This window comes from Pongo abelii, chromosome 14 (genome assembly GCF_028885655.2).
Source record: "Pongo abelii isolate AG06213 chromosome 14, NHGRI_mPonAbe1-v2.0_pri, whole genome shotgun sequence".
Lineage (NCBI taxonomy): Eukaryota > Metazoa > Chordata > Mammalia > Primates > Hominidae > Pongo > Pongo abelii.
Window position 1 is genome coordinate 25,992,150 of NC_071999.2, and position 22,091 is coordinate 26,014,240.

The 22,091-nt window shown below is 43.0% G+C and overlaps 1 protein-coding gene across 8 annotated transcripts in view; it reads left to right on the forward strand.

Moving 5' to 3' along the window:
- The first annotated feature begins 4,257 nt into the window (after positions 1-4,257).
- SPATA13 (spermatogenesis associated 13) overlaps positions 4,258-22,091 on the forward strand; it is a 330,065-nt gene continuing 312,231 nt past the window's right edge. For 5 of the 8 annotated variants that reach the window (XM_054529387.2, XM_054529396.2, XM_054529393.2 and 2 more), the window contains exons 1-2: positions 5,332-6,386; positions 10,204-10,410. In XM_054529387.2, coding sequence (XP_054385362.2) covers positions 10,371-10,410 — 40 coding nt within the window. In that variant the 5' untranslated portion in view covers positions 5,332-6,386; positions 10,204-10,370. Of the gene's footprint in view, positions 8,313-10,203; positions 10,411-22,091 lie in introns of all 8 variants that reach the window. The other 3 variants (XM_054529389.2, XM_063714858.1, XM_054529388.2) reach the window with 2 other exon arrangements.

The window sequence follows — 22,091 nt, forward strand, 5'->3', positions numbered from 1 at the left end:
GACTCTGTATCAGTAGGAGTGCCAATATGGAACAAATGACTTTATTTAAATTGGTTAACTAGAGAGATAAAAAGTGATATTTACAAAAATGTAAACAAAATAAAAAAAAAAGCAAGGAAAAAGAGTAGTACCTTTGAGCTAGTAATAGTAGTCCTGGTCCCTCATTTTCACACCTACGCATGAATGGTTGGAAGGAGTAGTTGCTGTACTCCAGAGACAACACTCTTATTGGAGAGGCCAACTGATAAGAGCTATACATTGCCCTAGCCCACTTTGATCCCTCCAGAGAGAATAGGGATAAAAGGAGATCTCCATTCCTTAGATCTCCTTCTGGGGCTTCCCAGTGGCCAAACCCAACCAGAGGCAAGAGGGCAAGAGAGTCCATTGCTAGGATCAATACTGTCAAGTCTTGCTAGAGAGAGAGCAGAAGGGAGTCCAGTGAGAGTTAATCTGGAGGCAAACAGAGGACACCCAACGCTGTGTCCTTTCTCCCACTGAATCTTATACTGGCAGTTGTTTTTCATATTTGAAATATACTGATTTTTACTCTTTTTTTTTGAGACAAGTCCTCACTCTGTAGCCCAGTCTGGAGTACAGTGGGGCAATCATGGCTCGTTGCAGCCTCAACCTCCCTGGGCTCAAGCAGTCCTTGAGGCCATCTCAGCCCCTAGAGTAGCTGGGACCACAGACATGCACCACCACGCCCAGCTAATTTTTGTTTTACTTGTAGAAGTGAGGTTTAACCATGTTGGTCAGGCTGGTCTCAAACTCCTGAGCTCAAGCGATCTGCCAGCCTGGGCCTCCCAGAGTGCTGGGATTACAGGGCTGGGTCACCGCACCCGGCCTATGAATTCTATTGAATGCAAATTGTACCTAAAAAAATGCAAAATATAGGCCAGGTGTTGTGGCTCATGTCTGTAATCCCAGCACTTTGGGAGTCCAAGACGGGAATAACCTGAGATTGGAAGTTCAAGACCAGCCTGAGCAACATGGTGAAACTCCGTCTCTACCGAAAATACAAAAATAGCTGGGCATGGTTGTGTGTGCCTGTAATCCCAGGTACTTGGGAGGCTGAGGCAGGAGAATTGCTTGAGCCTGGGAGGCGGAGATTGCAGTGAGCCAAGATGGTGCCACTTCTCTCCAGCCTGGGCAACAGAAAAGATCCTGTCTCTACAAAAAAAAGGAAAAGATAAATGTGTTTTTAATGTGATAAACTTCCAACCTGTTTTTCAAAATGGGTGTTAGTTACAATGTAACTAACCACTAGGAATAGATGAGTATTCCAGTTGTTCTACCTCACAGCACTTTAGGAGGCCCAGGAGGGCAGACTGCTTGAGCTCAAGAGTTTCCCAGCCTAGGCAACATAGAGAGACCTCATCTCTAATCTTTAAAAAATTTAAAAAAGTTACTGGCTATTTACATATATTCTCTTGTGAAGGGCCTGTTTAAATCCTTTGTCCATTTTTGATTGAATTGTCTTCTTATTGGTAAATTGTAATAGTTCTTTATCTGTGCCAGACACAAGGCCTTTGTTGGATACATGTTTTCCAATCTTTTTTCCCATTTTATTTTCCGAAGGGGGTTTTTTAAAGAGCGAAAGATTTTCATTTTAATGAAATTTAATTTTTTTTTTTGTTTCATGCCTTTATGTCTTAATAAGAAACTTTTTCCTAACCTAATATCACAAGTATATCTTTCTATTTTTTTCTGACTTAAGTTTTAAGATTTTAGCTCTTAAATTTAGGTCTATGACTCATTCTGAGTTCATTTTGGTATACAGTAAAAGGGTCCAGACCCCTTCCCCCCCAACATGGAAACTATTCTAGTGCTGTTTGTTGAAAACACTAGCCTTTCATTCACTGAATGAAAATTTGGTGCTTTAATAAACATGAGTTGACTATGCGTATGTGAGTCTACTTCTGGACTGGACTCTGTCCCACTGATTGTTGTGCCTTTCCTTATCCCCATACCATACACTCTTGATAACTGAAGCCTTATAGTCAGTCTTCGTATCAGGTAGTTTAAGTCCTCCAACTTTCTCTTTCTAAAATTGTTGAGCTGTTGTGAGTCCTTTTTATTTTCATATTAAGTTTAGAATTACTTGTCAATTTCTTTCTTTCTTTTTTTTCAGATGGAGTTTTGCTCTTTGTTGCCCAGGCTGGAGTGCAGTGATGCAATCTCGGCTCACCACAACCTCTACCTCCTGGGTTCAAGCAATTCTCCTGTCTCAGCCTCCCAAGTAACTGGGATTACAGGCACCTGCCACCACACCTGGCTAATTTTCGTATTTTTGGTAGAGATGGGGTTTCACCATGTTGGCCAGGATGGTCTCAAACTCCTGACCTCAGGTGATCTGCCAGCCTCGGCCTCCCAAAGTGCTGGGATTACAGGCATGAGCCACCACTCCCGGCCCCAATTACTTGTCAATTTCTAAAAGAATGTGCTTGCTATGATATTTATTAAAATTGCATCAACTCTATCATAGATTCAGGAAAAATTAATATCTTAACATTATTGAGTCTTCCAGTTCATAAACATGACCTATCTCTCCATGTACTTAGGTCTTTTAAAATTTATCAGTGTATAGATTTTCCACATCTTTGGTTAAATTTATTCCTGAATATGTTTGTTATTTTGAAGGTATTTGGTTTTCTTCTATTTTATTTCCATAAGTTTTTGGGGAACAGGTCGTGTTTGGTTACATGAATAAGTTCTTCCGTGGTGATATCTGAGATTCTGGTGCATCCATCATCTGAGCAGTATACACCGTACCCAATCTGTAGTCTTTTATCCTTCATCCCCCTCCCACCCTTTCCCCACAAGACCCCAAAGTCCACTGTATCATTCTTATGCCTTTGTATCCTCATAGCTTATCTCCCACTTTTGAGTGAGAACATACCGTATTTCTTTTTTAAATGTCATTTTCAATTGCTTGCTACTGATATACAGAAATAAAATGTGATTATTGCATATTGATCTTTTATCCTGTGATCTTGCTGTAATCACTTGTTCTAGGAGATTTTGTATATTCCTTTAGGATTGTTTATATACATAATTATGTTGACTATGTAAATAAGACAGTTTTACTTCTTCCTTTACAAACTGTTTTTTTTTTTTTTCTTGTCTTTTTGAACTATCTTTGTAAGAGTGGATATTTTTGTCTTGTTTCTGTGCTAAGGTAGAAAGCACTTAGTTTTTCACAATTAAGTATGATGTTAGCTCTAAGTTTTTTACAGATGCCCTTTTTTAGGTTGAGGAAATTTCGTCCTATTCTTAGTTTGCCGAGAGTTTTATCATGAATGGGTGTTGAACTTTGTCAAATAGTTTTTTCCTGCATCTGTTGAAATGATCACATGGTTCTTCTCCTGTATTCTATTAAAATGGCGAATTATATTAATTGCTTTTCATATCAAAGAAATATTGCATTTGTTAGAGAAACGCCAGTTGATCATGGTACTTTTTAAAAAAAAATTGCTAGATTCAATTTCTTAATATTTTGTTTAGAATTTTTGGGTTTATTTTCATGAAGGATATTAGTCTATAGTTTTCTTATTATGTCTCTGTCAAGTATTAAACCAAGGTATTGCAGGCCTCATAAAATGAGTAGAGCAGTATTCCCTCTTCTTTTACCTGACATAGTTTATTGGGAGAGATGGCTATCTGTTAAAACATAATTTTTTCACTTAACATGTTAAAACTTAAATGCTTCAAAAAACTTAAATATTTCATAAAATTCACCATGAAGTCATCAGAGACTGGAGTTTTCTCTGTAGAAAAGTTTTTATTTAAAAAATAATTTTTACTAATAGTCTGGGCACAGTGGCTCATGCCTGTAAGCTCAGCACTTTGGGAGGTTAAGGTGGGAGGATCGCTTAAGCCCAGGAATTCAAGACCAGTCTGAGCACGGTAAGGAGACCCTGTATCTACAAAAAGAATTTTTTTTAATTAACTAGGCTTGGTGGTGTGTGCCTATAGTCCTAGTTACTGAGGAGGCTGAGGTGGGAGGATCACTTGAGCCCAAGAGGTCAAGGCTGCTGTGAGCCATGGTCAGGCCACTGAAGTTCAGCCTGGGCAAAAGAGTGAGACACTGTTTCATAGGAATCGAATAGTAATCTGTTGTAGGGCAATCTAGGTCTTCTTGGTTTTTGAGTCTGTTTTTGTGATTTCTGTCTTTCAAAGAATCTTTTTAATCTAAATTATTGAACTTTTTGGCATAGTGTTGCTCACGATTATTTTTCTCATTTTTCTTTTGATAACTGTAAGAACTGTACCAATAATTCTCTCCCATTTCTGATATTGACAATATTTTCTTTTTCATTTTATTATTTATTTATTTATTTATTTTTTTTTTTTTTGAGACAGGTTCTAGCTCTGTCACCCAGGCTGGAGTGCAGTGGTGCAATATCTGCTGACTGCATCCCTTCACCTCCTGGGTTCAAGCAATCCTCCTGCCTCCGACTCTGGAGTAGCTGGGATTACAGGCACGCATCACCACATCCGGCTAATTTTTGTATTTTTAGTAGAGATGGGGTTTACCATGTTGGTCAGGCTGGTCTCAAACTCCTGACTTCAAGTGATCCACCTGTCTCGGCCTCCCAAAGTGCTGGGATTACAAGCGTGAGCCACTGTGCACCTGGCCTGTGGCCATTCATTTTTAACTGACCAGTTTGGCTAAAAGTTTATCAATTTTCAGAGAGCAAGCTTTTGATTCCATTGACTTTTTAGTGTGTCCATTTTCTGTTTCATTGATTTCCACTGTCACCTTTATTATTTCTTTCCTTCCACTTAACTTTGGGTTTATATCATTATGAGATGATCTTGTTTATCTCTCTAGCACCACTTCTTTCTTAAAATTTCTGTTTGTGATAATGCAGCTACTCCAGCTTTCTCATGCTTTCTTATGTTTCCATGGTATGTGTTTTTTCATTCTTTTACTTTCGACTCATTTGTACTTTTGCATTTAAACAGTATCTTTTGTAGACAGCACATAGGTTCTTGTTTTTATTAATATATTCCACCTGCTAATCTCTGTCTTTTGGTTCGACTGTTTCATCTATTTGTATTTACTTTTTTTTCAGGGATGGAGTTTCTCTGTTGCCCAGGCTGGAGTGCTGTTCACAGGTCTCCTAACATTCTCTATTTGTCTTTTTTTGTTTGTTTTTTGAGACAGGGTCTCATTTTGTGGAGTGCAGTGGTACAGTCACAGCTCACTGCAGCCTCAATCTCCTGGGCTCAAGCGATCTTCCCTCCTCAACCACTGGAGTAGGTGGAGTACAAGCATGCAGCACCACACCCAACTAATTTAAAAAAATTTTTTTTTTTTTTGTAGAGATGGAGGTCTTGCTATGCCTCCCAGCTGCTCTTGAACTCCTGGCCTCACCTTGGCCTCTCAAAATGCTGGGATTATAGGCATGAGGCAACATGCCAGCCCTCTGTTTTTCAATTGAATACTTTGTATTGGTCTATCTTCAAGTTCACCGATGAATTCTGTCACCTACATTTTGCTACTGAGCCCACATAGTGATTTTATATATTGTTACTTTCTAAATTCCTTTGTTTTTAATAGTTTAACAATTGATTATCTTGGGCTATAATTATATCATCTTCCAATCATGATAGTTTTACTACCTGCTATCGTTTGAATGTATCGGCTAAAGTTCATGTGTTGGAAATTTGATTCCCACTTCAGTCAGGATCTCTTTGAAATTAAGAAGTGTGCGTGTGTGTGTGTGTCCTTGCTGCCTGAGGGTGGAGGAAGAAATTGTGAACAGGAATCCTGTATTTGCTTGTCTGTGTCACCACTCTTTCTCCCACCCTATTCGCCTCCTAGTGATCCCTCCCAAACGCTTATACCCCAATTCTTTTCCTCTGATCCTCAAGTCTGGGAGATTTAAAGGAGATAGGAAACGACCCCGCCTTCTTATGAATATGCAACAGTAAGGGGTTGGGAGAAGGGAGAGAAAAGGCCTGCAAGAAATTCACCCCAGGTCCGCCTGCTCCGGGCTCAGCCCGGGCCCCCCACCGTCCTACCCACGAAGAACAGCAAACAATAGCACAGCCCCGGCCCTAGAAGCTGAGCTAGCCGCAGAGGGTGATGCGGAACTGCTCATCGCCAGGGAAACGCGGCATTCGGACAGCCGTCCAGAGCCTGTCTGAGTTCTGCTGGGCGGGGAGCCAGAGACTGATTCGCTGCGGTCCTGGGCCCAGCGGCTGGGAGGTCCCGCCCTGGCCGAGGAAATGAAGAGGGCGCAGGGCATGGGGGCGGCGCGCACCCGGGACAGTTTCCAGTTAGCGTCTCCGTGACCTTCCTCCAACTTCCAGCTCGGAGCGGTATGCTGGGATCCCTCCAAGGACCCTGTGAGGACGTGGGAGGGATGCTGAGACAGGCAAGTGGGATTTCTCTGCAGATTGTCACCTCGCCCGTACTTTTGGAGAAGGTAGAGCCAAGCAGCATTTGGCCGAAATCCTGTGCCCGTGGAACATTTTTCCGCTGAAGTAAAGGTGAAAGTTGATGATCAGCGGCTCCGGGTAGGAGAAGGGATAGAGCTATAGGTGCGGTGAGGTTAGAAAAGTTGCCATGGCCGAGCTTGCAGTGAGCCGAGATCGCGCCACTCCAGCCTCCGCGACAGAGCGAGACTCCGTCTCAGGAAAAAAAAAAAAAAAAAGAGAAAAGAAAAGTTGCCGCGGCCCCAGCAGGCTCAAGGGGCGAGCGCATAGGGGTGCCGGGGCAGTAGTTGCACAAAGCCAGCCCGGCTGTCGCGTTGCCATGGCAGCGGGGGCGGGGCCGAGCCGCAGCGTGGCTGTGTTGCCGGGCGACGGAGGAGCCGCCGGGGAGGCCGGAATCTCCCGGTGCTCAGCGTCAGTGCGTGAGCCCCCGACTCTGATGCTTCGTTGGTGTGTGTGTCTGTCGATGTCAATCCACAGTCCGCTGGCAGCCGCTGTCACTTGGTTAGGGAATAAACTATCACCTATTTAATACCTTAATGCTCTGCTTTTGAAAATATTTGGATTGTGGTGTTATGGAAGACATGAACAAGAATAGTACTCCTACTTAACGAAGTTTTGTTTTATTTTGTTCGTTTTGAGACAGTCTTACTTTGTCGCCCAGGTTGGAGGGCAGTGGCGGATCTTAGCTCACTGAAACCTCTGCCTCCCGGGTTCAAGCGATTCTCCTACCTCACCCTCCCGAGTAGCTGGATTACAGGCGGCCGTCGCTACACAAGGCTAATTTTTGTATTTTTAATAGAGAAAGGGTTTCACCATAATGGCCAGGCTGGTCTCAAACTCCTGACCTCAGGTGATCCGCCCGCCTCGGCCTCCCTAAGTGCTGGGATTAGAAGCTTGAGCCAGCGCTTGGCCAACAAAGTTTTTTAAAAAAATACATTCTATTTCCTCGTTTTTAAGGTAGCATCTACTGACGGGAGTTCCTTAATTATCATTTAAAAAGTAAAGTACAGAACCAGATTTGGATCCACGAAACGAATTGTTCCTCAGCTTTTCAAACATACTAACCAAAAACATTCGCAAAAGAAAAATATATAAAGCAGATAGCAGTACTAAATATTAGGCCCACTACTAAAAATGCAGACAGTTCTACTGTTGGAAAGATGGCGACTTTCACAAAGGACTAGAGAGCATTAGTCTCATTTTATTTCTATGGATTTTTTCTTACATGGAGATGTGCCAGGTGATTTTGTCTTACTATGTCAAAGATTACTTGTTTTAGCCATATATCATAGGAAAAAAAAATGTCAAGGGGTTTGAATGATCTTTTTTAGAGCAGTTTTTTTGTAGCTACAGTAGTACTTCCATTTTACAAACTATGTTGTTTACTCAGATACTCATTCACCAAACATTTATTGAGGCTCTACTCTGTGCTGTGCACAGTGCTAGACTTGAGAGCAGAGAGATAAGTGGTGAGAAGAACATACAAAACTGAATTAGAAAAATTCACAGTTTAGGGAGCCGGAAATGTTAGGAAGCACTTGTAAACCACTGTGGTTCATTCTCATTGTGAGACGCCACCAGGACAGCCCCTGCTACTGGCCAGGGCCTCAAGTACACAGACCGCAGCTGAGCTTGGAACTTCATTTGCGTTGTGGGTTTTGCTCTTTCAAGGCGGGCATTATTGGACCCATTTAAAACAGGAGGAGTCCAGCACTCAGAGAAGTGCAGTGATAAGCCTCATGTCTCACGGCCAGTCAGGCTCAAGATCCAAAAGCCACTGCTATGACATACATTTTGGAACATTCGCCCTTTGATCATTAAATCCTCACTACCTGAATGACCATATTTTTTGATCATTCATAATGGTAAGTGAATTTCTTAGAAACAATAACTATACTGCAATTTTCTTTTTGGTTGAGATATTTCTGAAGTCACGTATTTCTAAAATCAGATACCAATTGCATTCTGAAGATGTGTTCTTCCAACTGGAATGTTGTCATTGTCAATAATATTTTTTCCAGGGGTTCCTGGGAAGTAAATGAGAAAATTTAAATTCAGTTATTCATGATTTTAAAACATGTAAAGATGTGTGTGTTTTAAAGTACTGTGTTTAATAAATCGCTATAGCATTAGAGTTGTTTAAAGCAAAATACACTAGTTATCATTTAAGTTTTTATTAACTTTTTAAATATTTTGTCAGATTTCTTACTTTCCACTTGCAGCCACATTATAGAGGTCATAGGAAAAATTTCTGTCTGGAAAGTTGTCCTAGAAAGTTCAGGTATGGACCTGGCTGGTCCTGCATGAAGACTTAGCTATGCATTTTCCACTGCAGCCTGGGAAACCTCTTTGAACTAATTTTATAAGCTATTTTACTGTTAAAATTTTATTTTTTCAAATAGATTGCAGAATCCCTGAAGGCAAGGACTAGGTCTTCTGTGTCTTTAGAATTCTCTTCGTAATACCAAATACAACACTCTTCATAAATATTAACTGGCAGAAAAAACAAAAATAAACTTTACTGGACTGATGAAAACTAGAGTAGAAATAGTACTTTTATAGATACTATCCTGAGTCACAGAAGTTTTGCTTATTTGCTGATTTTTTTTTCATTAAACTATACTGTGAAATGCTAGGGAGTACCTATTTCACAGGTAGAAAAACTGAGTTGTAGTGATTAGCATATGAAATATTTTTCAATGCATTATCTTCATTGAGCCTTACAACAACCACTCAGGAATTCACATCACCATTTTTTAAATATGTGAGAAAACAGAAGCTCAGAGAAATTGAACGAGTCAGACAGGGTCACCCAGAAAGGAAGAGGTGCATCTTCTGACCATGTCACATGATTTTTATTCTGCCATTGCAAACCAGGTGCACGTGTGAGCTTTGGGAGGCTGGGTCTCTCACCAGCCCTGGAGTGCTAGGTGCAAGATCCCTTCTCTCCCTCACCTCCCCAAGGCTGCTCTTCTGTCTGGGAAGAAGGCAAGAGAAACTCTTTTAAAAGACAAAGGGGCAGGGCCAGTGAAAGGAGAAGCTGGAGAGGGGCTCCCTGGAGCAAAATGAAGTGAGATTGAGAAGGAAGAGTCAAGTGAAGTTGATCAAAAACCAGCCACTGTTCAAAAATGGGAGTGAGGGGATGGGAGAGAGTGTCTTTGTTCGGGCTGCCATCACAAAACACCACAGCCTGGGGGCTTAAGTGACAGACCTTGATTGTCCCAGTGCTGGGGGCTGGGAGTCCGAGATCAAGGAGTCTGCAGGGATGGTTTTTTCAGATGCCGCGCTCCTTGGCTCATAAACAACTGCCTTCTTACTGCGTCTTCACGTGGTCATCCTTCTAGATTGTCTGTGTCCTAATCTCTGCTTATAAGGACACCAGTCATACTGGATAAGATCCCACCCATATGACCTCATTATACCTTAATTACCGCTATGAAGGCCTTATCTCCAAATACAGTCCCATTCTGAGGTACTGGAGTCAGGACTTCATCCTGTGAATTTTGAGCCCAGAGCAGAGAATTAAAAAAAAGTAGACACTGATCTGTGACTTTGAAGACAAAACCTGTTGACCTGTTTCAATTGCTTTGTTATTCTCATTAGTATTTTCTCTTAGCACAAATAAATGGTTGAGCAAATAGTGGCCATTTATTTTTACATTAGTATATTCTGTTGGTTGTTTTTATTAAAAAGCATCCAGAACTGAATTCTATATCTAGCTTGCTTCGTAATTTATTTTCACTCTCATCTCTGCAGGGCCAGTTTCAAACCTTGTCAGTCTCTGACAAGGGAAGATGAAGCCTAGTGCCAGCTAGGGGTGACCTGTCTATCTGCATTTTTTGAGCTGTGGAGTGATTGGAGTCATATTCGCTGCCTGTGCAGCATGACAGGCCTGATGAAAATGAAATGGCAACACCGTGCAGATGGCGAAGCGTAGGCCTCACAAACATCCTGGCCGTGAAGGTAAGTTGGGCAACTTTCTGCCTGCATGGCATTATCCATGCTTATTTCTAGCAAGATACCTATGGCAGAGTATTTCAGACTGTTTGTGAAGGGTAGCCAGTAGAATTTGAAGGTTTTCACTGAGGGATTGAGCAACTAATAAGGGTGTAATTGGAATGTGTGGCAAAAACTCCAATTGTTGAAATATGTGGTCATAAAATAACAGGGTCTAGGGCGAAGCCTGCAGGTCTTGTGGTCAGTGCCTTGCCCTTGGCTGGACTACATAGTGTCTGCTTTGTAAAGGTAGAAATCAATACTGTGTTTCAAGTCAGCTAAAGAAGAAGGTTCCGGAGTCTTCCGCCACTGAAGTTTTGGTATTCACCGGTCATCAGAGTCTCAAAGTACTTGTGTTTGTCTCCTTAACTTCCTTCATTACTTTATATTCTGCCTTCAAAGGGAGGGAGAGTAGTCTTCTATTTTATCCATTTAATGTCTTGTCATTTGCTGAAAGAATTTTATGAGGTTGCTTCTTGGCTCTTCTCTGTAAGTTGAATAGAAACCGTGTGCACTGTTCTAGGAATCTGTTTCTATCATGGCCACGTGCGGCACCTGTCCTTCCCACCGTTGAGTGGTGGAGCTGTGGTCTGTGTCATCCTCGCATTTCCAACCCCAGTCATTCCCCTTTACTTTTAAGTGTGAGGCCCCGGATGAAATTCTGCAGTATCCCTGCTGAAGAGCAGGGCTCCAATTCACCTGGTGGAGCTTTTCCAAGGAACACAGAAAGTGTTCGGAATGCACTGCTTGGACAAGATCCAGCAGCTTTCCTTGATCGGTGCTTTCAGAAACAGGTTCTTGTGTAGAACAGCTACTATTATCCCAGCCAAAAAAGACTGCCTATTTCTGAGAGCTGTGCATACTTAATTAGAATAGGGATTGGTGCCAGCACTTGGAGTTTGAAAAGTCAACTTTGAACGTGTTGTTTCTCCTTAGTTGAGCCAGACATCTGTGTAACTGGCCGGCTGTGCACATCACATGGCACAGATTCAGGAGGTGAGCTTGTCTCTTCAGTTGCTGCTTTTATAGCAGCTTTTAATCAAAATGCTCACCTCAGACACACTCTCCTCAAATTAAGGAACAGAATAACCAAACACAGATGTGTAGAGTGAGAGAAAACGGTTGTTCTGGCTGTTGATGACTTCCTCAGGTGTGGGCATAGTGAAATGCCCTTTCTTCCCCTCTGCTACCGAAGATGGCAATGACGTTGAGTGGCTTGGAAGTTCAAACCACTCGACAAGTATTGACCAGTCACTCCATGTATACTCAGTGCTGACAGAGGCACGAAATGTGTCACGACCTTTCTTCCTGAGTAGTTTATGATCCGGCTGAGGGTGAGCGGCCTTGCGCACAGGGAATCGTGGGAAAAGTTGTGTCATGGCATGGCCACCCCAGGAATGCCTGTTGTGAGGGCTCAGTGGCCAGAGGCCCAGATCCTCCCCTGCTGTGGCTTCTTTCCTTATGCCTGTCTCCTGCACATTCTCATCACCCCAACCCCAATCCAGGCTCTGTCACGCTTTTCAGCCCAGGGTCTTCCTCCAGTCCAATGAGGATGGCTCAAGAAATCCTAGCTCTGGATGTGTCTATACCAGGGTGAGTCTGGCTGTGGGGTTTCAAGCCTTACCTTCCCGGAGGAATTTCATCAGGGTCTGAAGGAAATAAAAGAGGGACTGGGCTGCAGGAGGGGAAGAGAGGGCTGTTCTTTCTTCATTATTGATAGTCATAAATCATTGGAAAGTCCTAAAAGACTGCCTGAGTGTTCATTTCCAGGACAGAAGGATACACAGGCAACATAAGAATATAAGACCATGTTGAGGGCAACAGCAGGGCAGAGGAGAAAAATGCTGGTCACAACTCTAGATGGTGACTCAAGAGAGGACAACAGCCAGCGGTCCATACGCTGAGACGGATGGAGGAAGAGACACACAGGGACGAGGAAGCCAGCCTGGGTACTAAGTATCCCCTGGATTAGCCGCAAGTGTGCTTCTCCTCACCCGCGGACCTCAGCTCTCCCCTTCATGATATCAGCTGTGATCTGGACCTGGAGGAGTCCCCGAGGAGAAGGGAGTGCAGCTGTCTCTCATTCCACCCTTCCTGGCATTTCAAGTTGGAATAATAAATGCAGTTCTGGGGTGTTAGGTTTGCAGGTGTTTTTAGCATACCATGGTCTCGCATGTACACATTAGGTATTTCGGCCTGCCCAGGGACCCAGTCATTGTATAACCTCTTTCTAAGGAAATTATATGCCAAATTCCAAACAAGCAAAATGTTATTTTTGTTGTGCAAAGCCTTCGTACCATGCAAATTGGGGCATCTAAGAATTTTATTTAGATAACAAGACAGAGATCAGAATGGGCCAGAGGAGCATCAGGAGACCTGGGTGCAAGTCTTGCATAAATACTTATTGAGCCAAATTCCCAAAGATTTACATGCGTTATCTGCAGGAAGAGGGTTTTGATTAGTTTTTAAGGTCCCTTCTGCTCCTTCTGAAAACCAGCCTAAAATGGAACATGTCTTCTCTAAGAATCCCAAATGCCTCTCAATGATCAACCCATTGGCCTTTTATCCAGGAGTCCCCTAGTGTCTCTAGGAAGCTGCAAGGATGATGGTATCTCCCTTTTTATACACAAGGTTGGGAAAGTCTGCCTGGGAAAATGTTTAGAGGTGTGGATTTCTCAACTTTAATTTATCTTTTTGGTTTGCTCCTTTGTGAAATAGCATTGTCTTCAGCTGCTCTTGGCTATGATGTCTTAGCTGTAAGATCTTAGCCTTGAGAAAGAGCATCAGGGCCATACAGCAGTCATTTGGCCACAGGAATTTCAGTCACTTCGGGCTGTTTTTGCTGTTGGATTCCATCTCAGACCCAGATGTCTGCAGTTTCCTCGGATTGGAAACATCATAGGATCTCGTTGTGCAAGGAGTTCAGCATATTTAGAGTGAAGCACAATCACCTATCATTTTACATTATGGGAAATTTGACAAGTTTCAAATCTTGTTATTTTAGAGGTGAATGGATATATCTCTCTTTGTGTGTGTGTGTGTGTGTGTGTGTGTGTGTGTGTGTGTGTTACTACTCCACATGGGGCAGGCCTACCCCATAGGCAGTGTGCCCAGAGTAGCCTGGATTGATATTTTAAATGAACTAGAGGATTGAAACCTACACTGAACCTGTTACTAAATGAGACATTCATTTATAATGAAAGCAGATCTCTTAGTTTATGGGATAGATAATCTTGGGGTCTTATTTAGCAGGTTTTCTTTCAGTGGTTGTGTCTCTATTTAGATAGCTAATGTGGTATTTCAGAAAATATTTTCATGGCTAGCTATTAGAATATGTCTATGACCAGAAAATGAGGAGCCACACTGCTTGTAAAATACTTACATTTTCAGTGGATAAAAGATAGCTTGAATCATGTAAAAATCAATAGTTCCCCTGATGGAGGAGTTATATTCTTTGGAGAAAAGTTTAAGCACTTCTAAGGTTAAATATTATATTCATTACTTTTAGCTCTGGCAATCTGCCAAAATTATTTTTGCAACCTGTTTATATTTAGCCAACATAGGCAGTCAGCCACTGAATTAAGCATTGTTTTTCTCCAAAAGACCTGATTTTGCCAGTAAGAATTTGGTTATGCAATTATATGTTGACTAATTAGAAGGTAAAAACCCTGGATTTGGAAAGTTTGATGTTTTATTTACCATTTTTAAGTGTGCAGTTCAGCGGCATTCAGCACGTTCACATTACTGTGCAGCCTTCACCTCCATCCATCTGCAGAACTCTTTTTATCTTACACAATTGGAATTCCCCACTCCCCTCTCCAGCCCCTGGCAACCACCATTCTACTTTCTGTCTCTATGAATTTGACTACTCTAGGTACCTCTTATAAGCGGATTCTACAGTATTTGTCCTTTAGTGTCTGGCTTATTTCACATAACATAATGTTCTTAAGGCCAAGGTATGTTGTGGCATATGTCAGAATTTTGTTTCTTTTCTTCTTTTTTTTTTTGAGACAGAGCCTCACTCTGTCACCCAGGCTGGAGTGCAGTGGCACCGTTTCAGTTCACTGCAACCTCTGTCTCCTGGGTTCAAGCAATTCTCCTGCCTCAGCCTCCTGAGTAGCTGGGATTACAGGCATCTACCACAGGCCTGGCTAAATTTTGTATTTTTTAGTAGAGACTGGGTTTCACTGTGTTGGCCAGGCTGGTCTTGAACTCCTGACCCCTCAGGTGATCTGCCTGCCTTGGCCTCCTTAAGTGCTGGGATTACAGGCATGAGCGATTGCGCCCAGCCAATTTTGTTCCTTTTTAAGGCTGAGTCATATTCCATAATGTGTATATATCACATTTTGTTTATTCATTCACCTGCTGATGGAAATTTGGGTTGTTTTCACCATTTTAAATCTTTTCAGTGGTATTCTGGCTGCATGGTATTCTGTGCTGTGGTGATAACATATTATATAAACCAGTTCTCTATGGACAGGCTTTCAGTTTTTTCCATGCTTCTGTGAATAACTGTGAACTTAAACCATTTCACACATAAACAAGCATGTTGGTCAATCAGAATTACTGATTTGCTGAGAAGAATGTATTGGGCACATGAAATTTTGGATGTTGATGAATTCCTTCTATGCAGATTGTACCAATTTATGTCTCCTTTATAAAGAACCTGTCTCCCAAGCCCTCACCAATGCAGCATGTGAACAAACTCCTTCATCTTTGCTCATCTCATGATGGAAAATGGTGCCTCAGTATAGTTTTAGTTTGTATTTCTCCTATTTTGAGTGAACTCTAAATGTTTCAGGGCCATTGTATTTCTTTTAACTGCAACTATCTGTTCATTTCCTTTGTTCATTTCTCAGTTGGGCTGTTGGATTTTTCTCCTCCCTCTTCTTTATATTGGCTGTTGTTGAAAAATATCCTTTTGTTTGGCATCCCTAGTGTGCAGCCTGTGGGAGTCTTTGGAGCTCTCCCATGAAACAGGAGCTTTGTCTGAGAATTAGTAAAACTTGCTTTTCAACACCATTGATCAAATACTGGCTCGGTGACAGTAGGTTTTATTAAGGGGAGAGTCCAGTGCGGTAGTCCATTTACTGAAATAGTTCATATGCTGAAGAAAGAATATCTTTGTGAGAAAGTTATAAAAATTTCTAGTCTCACTATGTGTTTTAATGTTAAGATCTACTCGGCCGGGCGCGGTGGCTCATGCCTGTAATCCCAGCACTTTAGGGAGGCCGAGGCAGGTGGATCATGAGGTCAGGATTTTGAGACCAGCCTGACCAACATGGTGAAACCCTGTCTCTACTAAAAATACAAAAAGTAGCCAGGAGTAGTAGCATGCTCCTGTAGTCCCAGCTACTCAGGAGGCTGAGGCAGGAGAATCACTTGAACCCAGGAGGCAGAGGTTGCAGTGAGCCAAGATCGCACCACTGCACTCCAGCCTGGGTGACAGAGCGAGACTTCATCTCAACAACAACAACAACAAGAAAAATTTACTCAAGTTTTCTTTTAAAAGTTGAATACATAAACATAAGTAACTTGGTATGAACTGAAAAAAACAACCCAAATAGCGTATTATTAAATATCATTTGCTAAGCTCATGCAGCTAACTGCGTACTGGAAAACTCAAACTCAACATGCCCCACTCTGAACTCATTCCTCTGACCCACAGAGTAACGTCCCAGTTCCTGAGTTTGCTGTCTTGCTTCTCCACATACCTATCTACTCTCTTCTGTATTATTTTCTACATTATTGCCATGGGCTGAAAGTTTGTGTCCCACTAAAATTCTATGCTGAAATCTAACCCCCAACGTGATGGTATCAGAAGTGCGGCCTTGGGAAGTGATTAGATCATGAGGACAGAAACCTGATGAACAGGGTTGGTGCCCTTAGAAAAGAGGCCCCAGAGAACTGTCTTGCCACTTCCACTATATGAGGATGCAGCAAGATGGCACCATCTATGAGCCAAAAAGTGGGCACCCACCAGACATTGAATCTGCGGATGCATTGATCTTTGACTTCCCAGCCTCCAGAACTGTCAAAGATAAATGTCTGCTGTTTATAAGCCACCCAGTTTATGGCATTTTGTTACAGCAGCCCAAACAGAGTAAGACAACTGCCAACTTGTTCCACCTAAACAGTCTCTCCAGTGTGCCCACCACCCTGCACCTGGTCACCACCATCTTGTTCAGATGCCACCCAATCCCTGCTGGGTTCCCTCAGCCACTTCCAGCGGAGTTGTTGCCTTCAGACTTTTCCACATTCAGCAGTTGTATGATCTGTCACCAAGAGGAGTTTATGAAATGCAACTCTCTGGTTTTATAAAACCATATCCCTGGCCAAAACCCTTTGATGGCCCCCACTCCCCCTAGAATAAAACTCAAACTCCTCAGCATGGCCTCTGGACTGGCCACTCCCTCTGTTTCCTTACTCATTGCCCCCTCCTTCCTACACTTCACTGTTCCCAATAGTGATTTCTCAATTCCTTAAACTCAGAGTGCACCCTTGTTTCAGGACCTTTGAATCTGTTCCTTTTTCTGGAATGTTCTCCCTTGTTCCACTCCCCAGTCTCCACCAACCTGAGCAGCTCTATTCCTTCTTCCTCCAGCAAGTCTTGCCCAACACTCCCCAGCCTGGTTTAGTGGATTCTTCTAGGCTCCGGCATGTCCCTTAGCTTGCATAATTGCCCTGTGCTATAACTATCTATTTCCTTGTACAAAAGGGTGCACCCCACAAAACTGTAAATGCCCAGGGAGCAGGATCACATCTGCCTTGTTTCCCGTGATCACCCAGAACCTAACATATTGATCGTTCGTAAACATCTGTTCATGGATGACTGTTGACAGATGGCTGGAGAACTAAAGGAGAATGCCTTCTGGGAATGGGATGTGACTGGGTGCCAGTAGGTTGTGATAGTATCACATATTCAGAGTCTTGGGATGAGACCCTGAGTGTCTTCCCCACAAATCCTGAAACCTGTGTGGCAAGAAGAGAAAGCTGAGTTGGCTGCAGTTTTATTTGCCTGGTGTACCCCTGGCCTTGTGAGAAAGACAGTGAAAGAAGATGAAGCCTGCTCAAGGTTAAGATCAGGCAGAGGAGAAAGAGACACCTGCTAATTGTCCTGGCAGAGTCCCAGGCAGGGCAGCAGCTCCCTGAGTGGAGAAGGGGCACACAAGCTTAAGGCAGAGATCCTGGTCAGGGCTGGTGAGGAAGGGATGGATTTGGAATGCAGCATCACTCAAATTGCCTTCAAGGGCAGCCCATCTAAGAACCTGTGCTCTCTTTTCTTTGTAATACATTCTTGTCTCTCTCTGAGATGTAAGTGTGGTTTGGGGCTGATTCAGGGCAGTAAATCCTGTGTTTGCAGAATGTAGTCACCAATTTGGGACTTAGGGTCTAATCAGTATGCAGTCTAGTAAAAATAGCAAAGGCCATATTTTACTGTACTCTGTCTAAAGTAAGCAAACTTTCAGCTGAAGACACTCTCAGATGACTTCTTTTCTTGCTCCTCTTTTCTCTTTGAAAATTTACAGGGAATGTTGTGGTCATAAGAAACTTCTCCTTCACCGGGCTTCATGCTGCAAAGTTAATGAGCCCCAGCCCGCAGTGTCCAGCTGTCTTTGCTATTACTGCATTCTTTTCTCCAATGCATTGATAAGACTCATGTTCACAGCAAGTCCAGCACCATGCATATTGTGCACATTTGTGAAAAATTGTTCAAGAAGTAAATATACTTCTCAGCCCCTCACACCAAGAGGACAACAGAGTAATCATCCCACAATGACCTTCATTTGTAGACAGTCAGATTAGGGAGACTCTGAGTTGGGGGCAGGTGGGCTGGGGTTGGGAGGTGGGTGAGTGGGTTGTTTTCTGTATTGTTTCTGAGAAGAAAAATCTTCCATGCCAAGCAGTGGTGAATGAGACTGTTCACTCAGGCTTTGGTATAGTGCAATGCGGAAAGTCACCCCAAACAGGAAGAGGACACAGTGACGAAGACCATGGGGTTATTGTAATGATTGGCACTGCCATTGTTGAGTGGTTACTACAAGCCAAGCACTCTGCTAAATATTTCACATGGATTATTTTAACTCTCACAAAACCTAGGAAGTGAGTAGAATAGTTAGGCCCATTTACAGTGAGATTACTGAGGTCCAGAACCATTCTCCCTGACACTCCTCAAGTCTGGATTCTTGGTAGAAAGTGGAGAACTGGAGTCCAACCATGTGCTGTCAACCCAGGGACCTGCTGCCTCCATCAGTGTCCAGGAGGTCTGAGTCTAGCTCTGTTCCTAACAGCTATGTGACCTTGTGTACTTGGGTCTCTGTGCTTCAGAGCAACATGAGGTATATAAGGTTTTTTTGAGAGTTATATAAAATAAGGCATGTATTAGTTAGGGTGATACTAGGTCCTGCAGTAAAGCCCAACATTTTGGTAGCTTGACACAATAAAAATTTACCGCCTGGATACAGACCATTGCAGGTGTGTCTGACAGGTGGCAGGTGCTGGTGGTGATGGATGGCTCTGCTCCACGAAGTCTTCAGGGATCTAGGCTAATGATGGCTTTGTGTCTTTGATGTGTGATTTCCAGGACCATTACACGCACAGACCAGAGGAGAATGTTGGCAGGGGTAGTCCCATGTATGGTGAGGTCTGAAGGGTCAGTTTCCGGGACTTTCTTTAAGAAATGAACACAAAGTGGCCCATGTGCTACAGCCCCTCCCTGGGCTTGAAAGGGGCCCTGCAGGAGAGGGATCCTGCAGCCTAGGATTCATTAGCTTCCTGGCAAACTCACATCCATAGCTGGATGTAACCTGGGGACATGGCCACGTTTGGCTCCACAATGCTGGGAAACACTGTCTAGACTGTCCGAAATAGATGACTGCTGGCAGCTGCTGCCATGTGTGTAAAGCGCTTCTAACAGTGCCTGGCACGGCAAGAGCTAGGAAGCGTCAGCTACTGTTCTTCTGTTTACAGTGCAGCATGGGAATTTCCATCAAGCCAGCTGTGCCCTGAGAGCTGCGTGTCATATTTTCACCAACATGCTCTGGGCATCATATTATGTGCCTGGGCTAGGTCCAGGCTGCTGTGCTTTCAGAAAAGCCTGGAAGCATCAGCAGAGGTGGGTTTAAAAGTCCACAGTCTAAGTCGCTGCATAAGGAGCAATGAACTTGCTGCGGCGAAAGGTCATGGACAGAGTGTCCCAAGGCTTGGCCCACTGTGGCAGCTGGGGTTCCTAAGCCTGGCACTTTGCAACTGCAGAATCACAGCTGCTGCCTCAGAGCATCGCTGATCAGCCCAGTTACATTTGTAGTCCAAAGCAGTGGCTTTCAACTGTTTCTTTTCCACAGACCACGACATTTTAATTAATGGTTTTAGTTGATCTGCCACTAACTAGTGTGTGACTGAAGTAAGTGGTATTAAAGTGCTGTTCTTCCTAGCAGTGTGTTACCCACATCGTCAAACATATTTCCCTTGTCTGCACATTTATGGCAATAAGGCTTCTCTGCAAATAAGAGAAAGCATGCACCTTTCAGAAGAGTGATGTTGTTTCACAGATGTCAAATGCTTGATGCCAGTTCCTGCCAAGGACATTCTCAGCCCAGGACCTGGTACCGTGTGCTTGTGGCCTGTCCATGCCCCAGCCCTTCCCACAGACCCCTGCATGACATTGTGGGACCATGGATTCAAACCCACAGGCTAGGATAAGGGAGAATTTATCCCTTATCCTAGGATAAGCCTTGTCCTAGGAAAGCCCATCCTTTGGCTAGAGGGAGAGGAAGCATCCAGGCTTGCTTTTTAAGGGGATCTCTAGGTACTTCCCCGTAAAACTCTCCATCCAGCTGTAAACCACCCCTGCTCACAGCAGGCAGTATTTATGCAGCCTGAGGGTGAGGTCATTGCATATTCCAACAACAGATTTGTCTGGGAAATTAAATTTGCTTATGTTCAAGGTATGTGTGAGGGTGCAGCCAGCTGGGGTGAGCGATGATTCCCTGAAGTCTGGGAAGTGGTGGGTGATGGTGGTGGTGTTTTTTTTTGACAAGTAACAAGGAGTTACAATGAAATGTCCTTCTCAATTATGAAGTGATTGCCACGCATTGGCGTCACAGCCTGTTCTTGCCAGTGACGGGTATTCTTGTCATTCTTACAGTTTTGGGGTAAAGGAAATGTACTCCTGGCCTTCTAAATTCCAACTTAGAAAAATATTCTAAAGGAAACACTACTGTGAAAGGATTAGGGACTTAGACTGCTCCTTAAAAGCACCTTTGACCAAACCTATGGCAAAACTATAATTAAAAAGATCCTGTATAGGCTCATGTTGATTGGTAAGAATTTGAAACATATCTAATGTAGTATGAATGGAGCTTCAGTTCTCAGATGGAGCTTCAGCTATTGTATAGAGGGAGGAATGAGACAATCTTGCTATGGCTTCAGAGAGCACAATTAGGGTGGAAGCTGGAGGATGAAGTATCATCCTTAACAAGGGCAGAACTTTCTGCTAGAATAGAAGCAGAGGTGTTTGGGAGGAGGTTCGTGTGTGGGACTGGCTGGCATGACTGCAGATGCTTTTCAGGCCCTGGATGCTGAGATCCTCTAAGTGTTGGGTAGGTCCCGCTAATTATCCGCAACTGGGAGCCTGTCTTTAATGACCACACGTGGGAAATGTTGATGTTTTCTGTTCATCATTGAGTAATGAAGGTGAGAAAAGACTAAAATGAGCATAGAGTGCTGTTTTTTAACCTCTGCAATATTGGGGTCTGTGTAGAGGAATAAAGAGCACTCATTTTTGGAAACAGAAGAGTAGAATTCTAATAGTCACTAGGCAATAGATTCTTCCTCCCTTACAGTCATAAAGAAAATGGCTTGTAACCAAGCCCTACATTTTAGGCCAAAAGGCAGATTAAAAGTTAAAAGCACATCAGCACACTGTTATGAAGCATTTGCTGTAAACAGGTGAATTGGTGTAGCTCAGCATTCTGAACTAGGGGTGATTTTGCCTCCCAGGGGACATCTGGCAGTGTCTGGAGATGGTTTTGAGTGTCGTGACTGTGTGTGTGATGCTGTTCCTGACGTCTAGTGGGTAGAGGCCAGGGATGCAGCTAAACTACTCATCATACACAAGACAGCCCCCAAACACGATGTCCAAAAATGTCAGTAGTGCCAAGGTTTGGGAACCCTGACATCCTTGAGAGCCTAAAGATACATACCAATCTCATTTGCTTTTGTAACACTACAAAAAAATTGCATGTTAAAATTATTTATCATACATAGCTGATCTTCTGATTTTATCCCTAGAAAGACAAAGGTGTGATCTTTGAACACATGTAAATCAAAGATAATTTGTTTTTCCTGTTTGGCTTAATCAAATCCAAGTGATGAATCCCATTTAACTGGATTTGACATTAACATCAATATCACTGGGCCTTGGCTTTTGAACTTGTTATTACTTCTGACTTATTTTTAAATAACTGATTATGATGATAACTTAAAATGAATCCAGCCCAGATAGGAAGGAAATAACAGAGGTCAGGTCTGGCAGGGGCCCTAATTGGCAGCAGTTTTCAGCTCAAAACAGATGGAATCTCCATATCGACTGAGGTTTTCCCTTTGAGATAAAAATGTGAGGTCATGGAATTTCATCTGTATCTGAT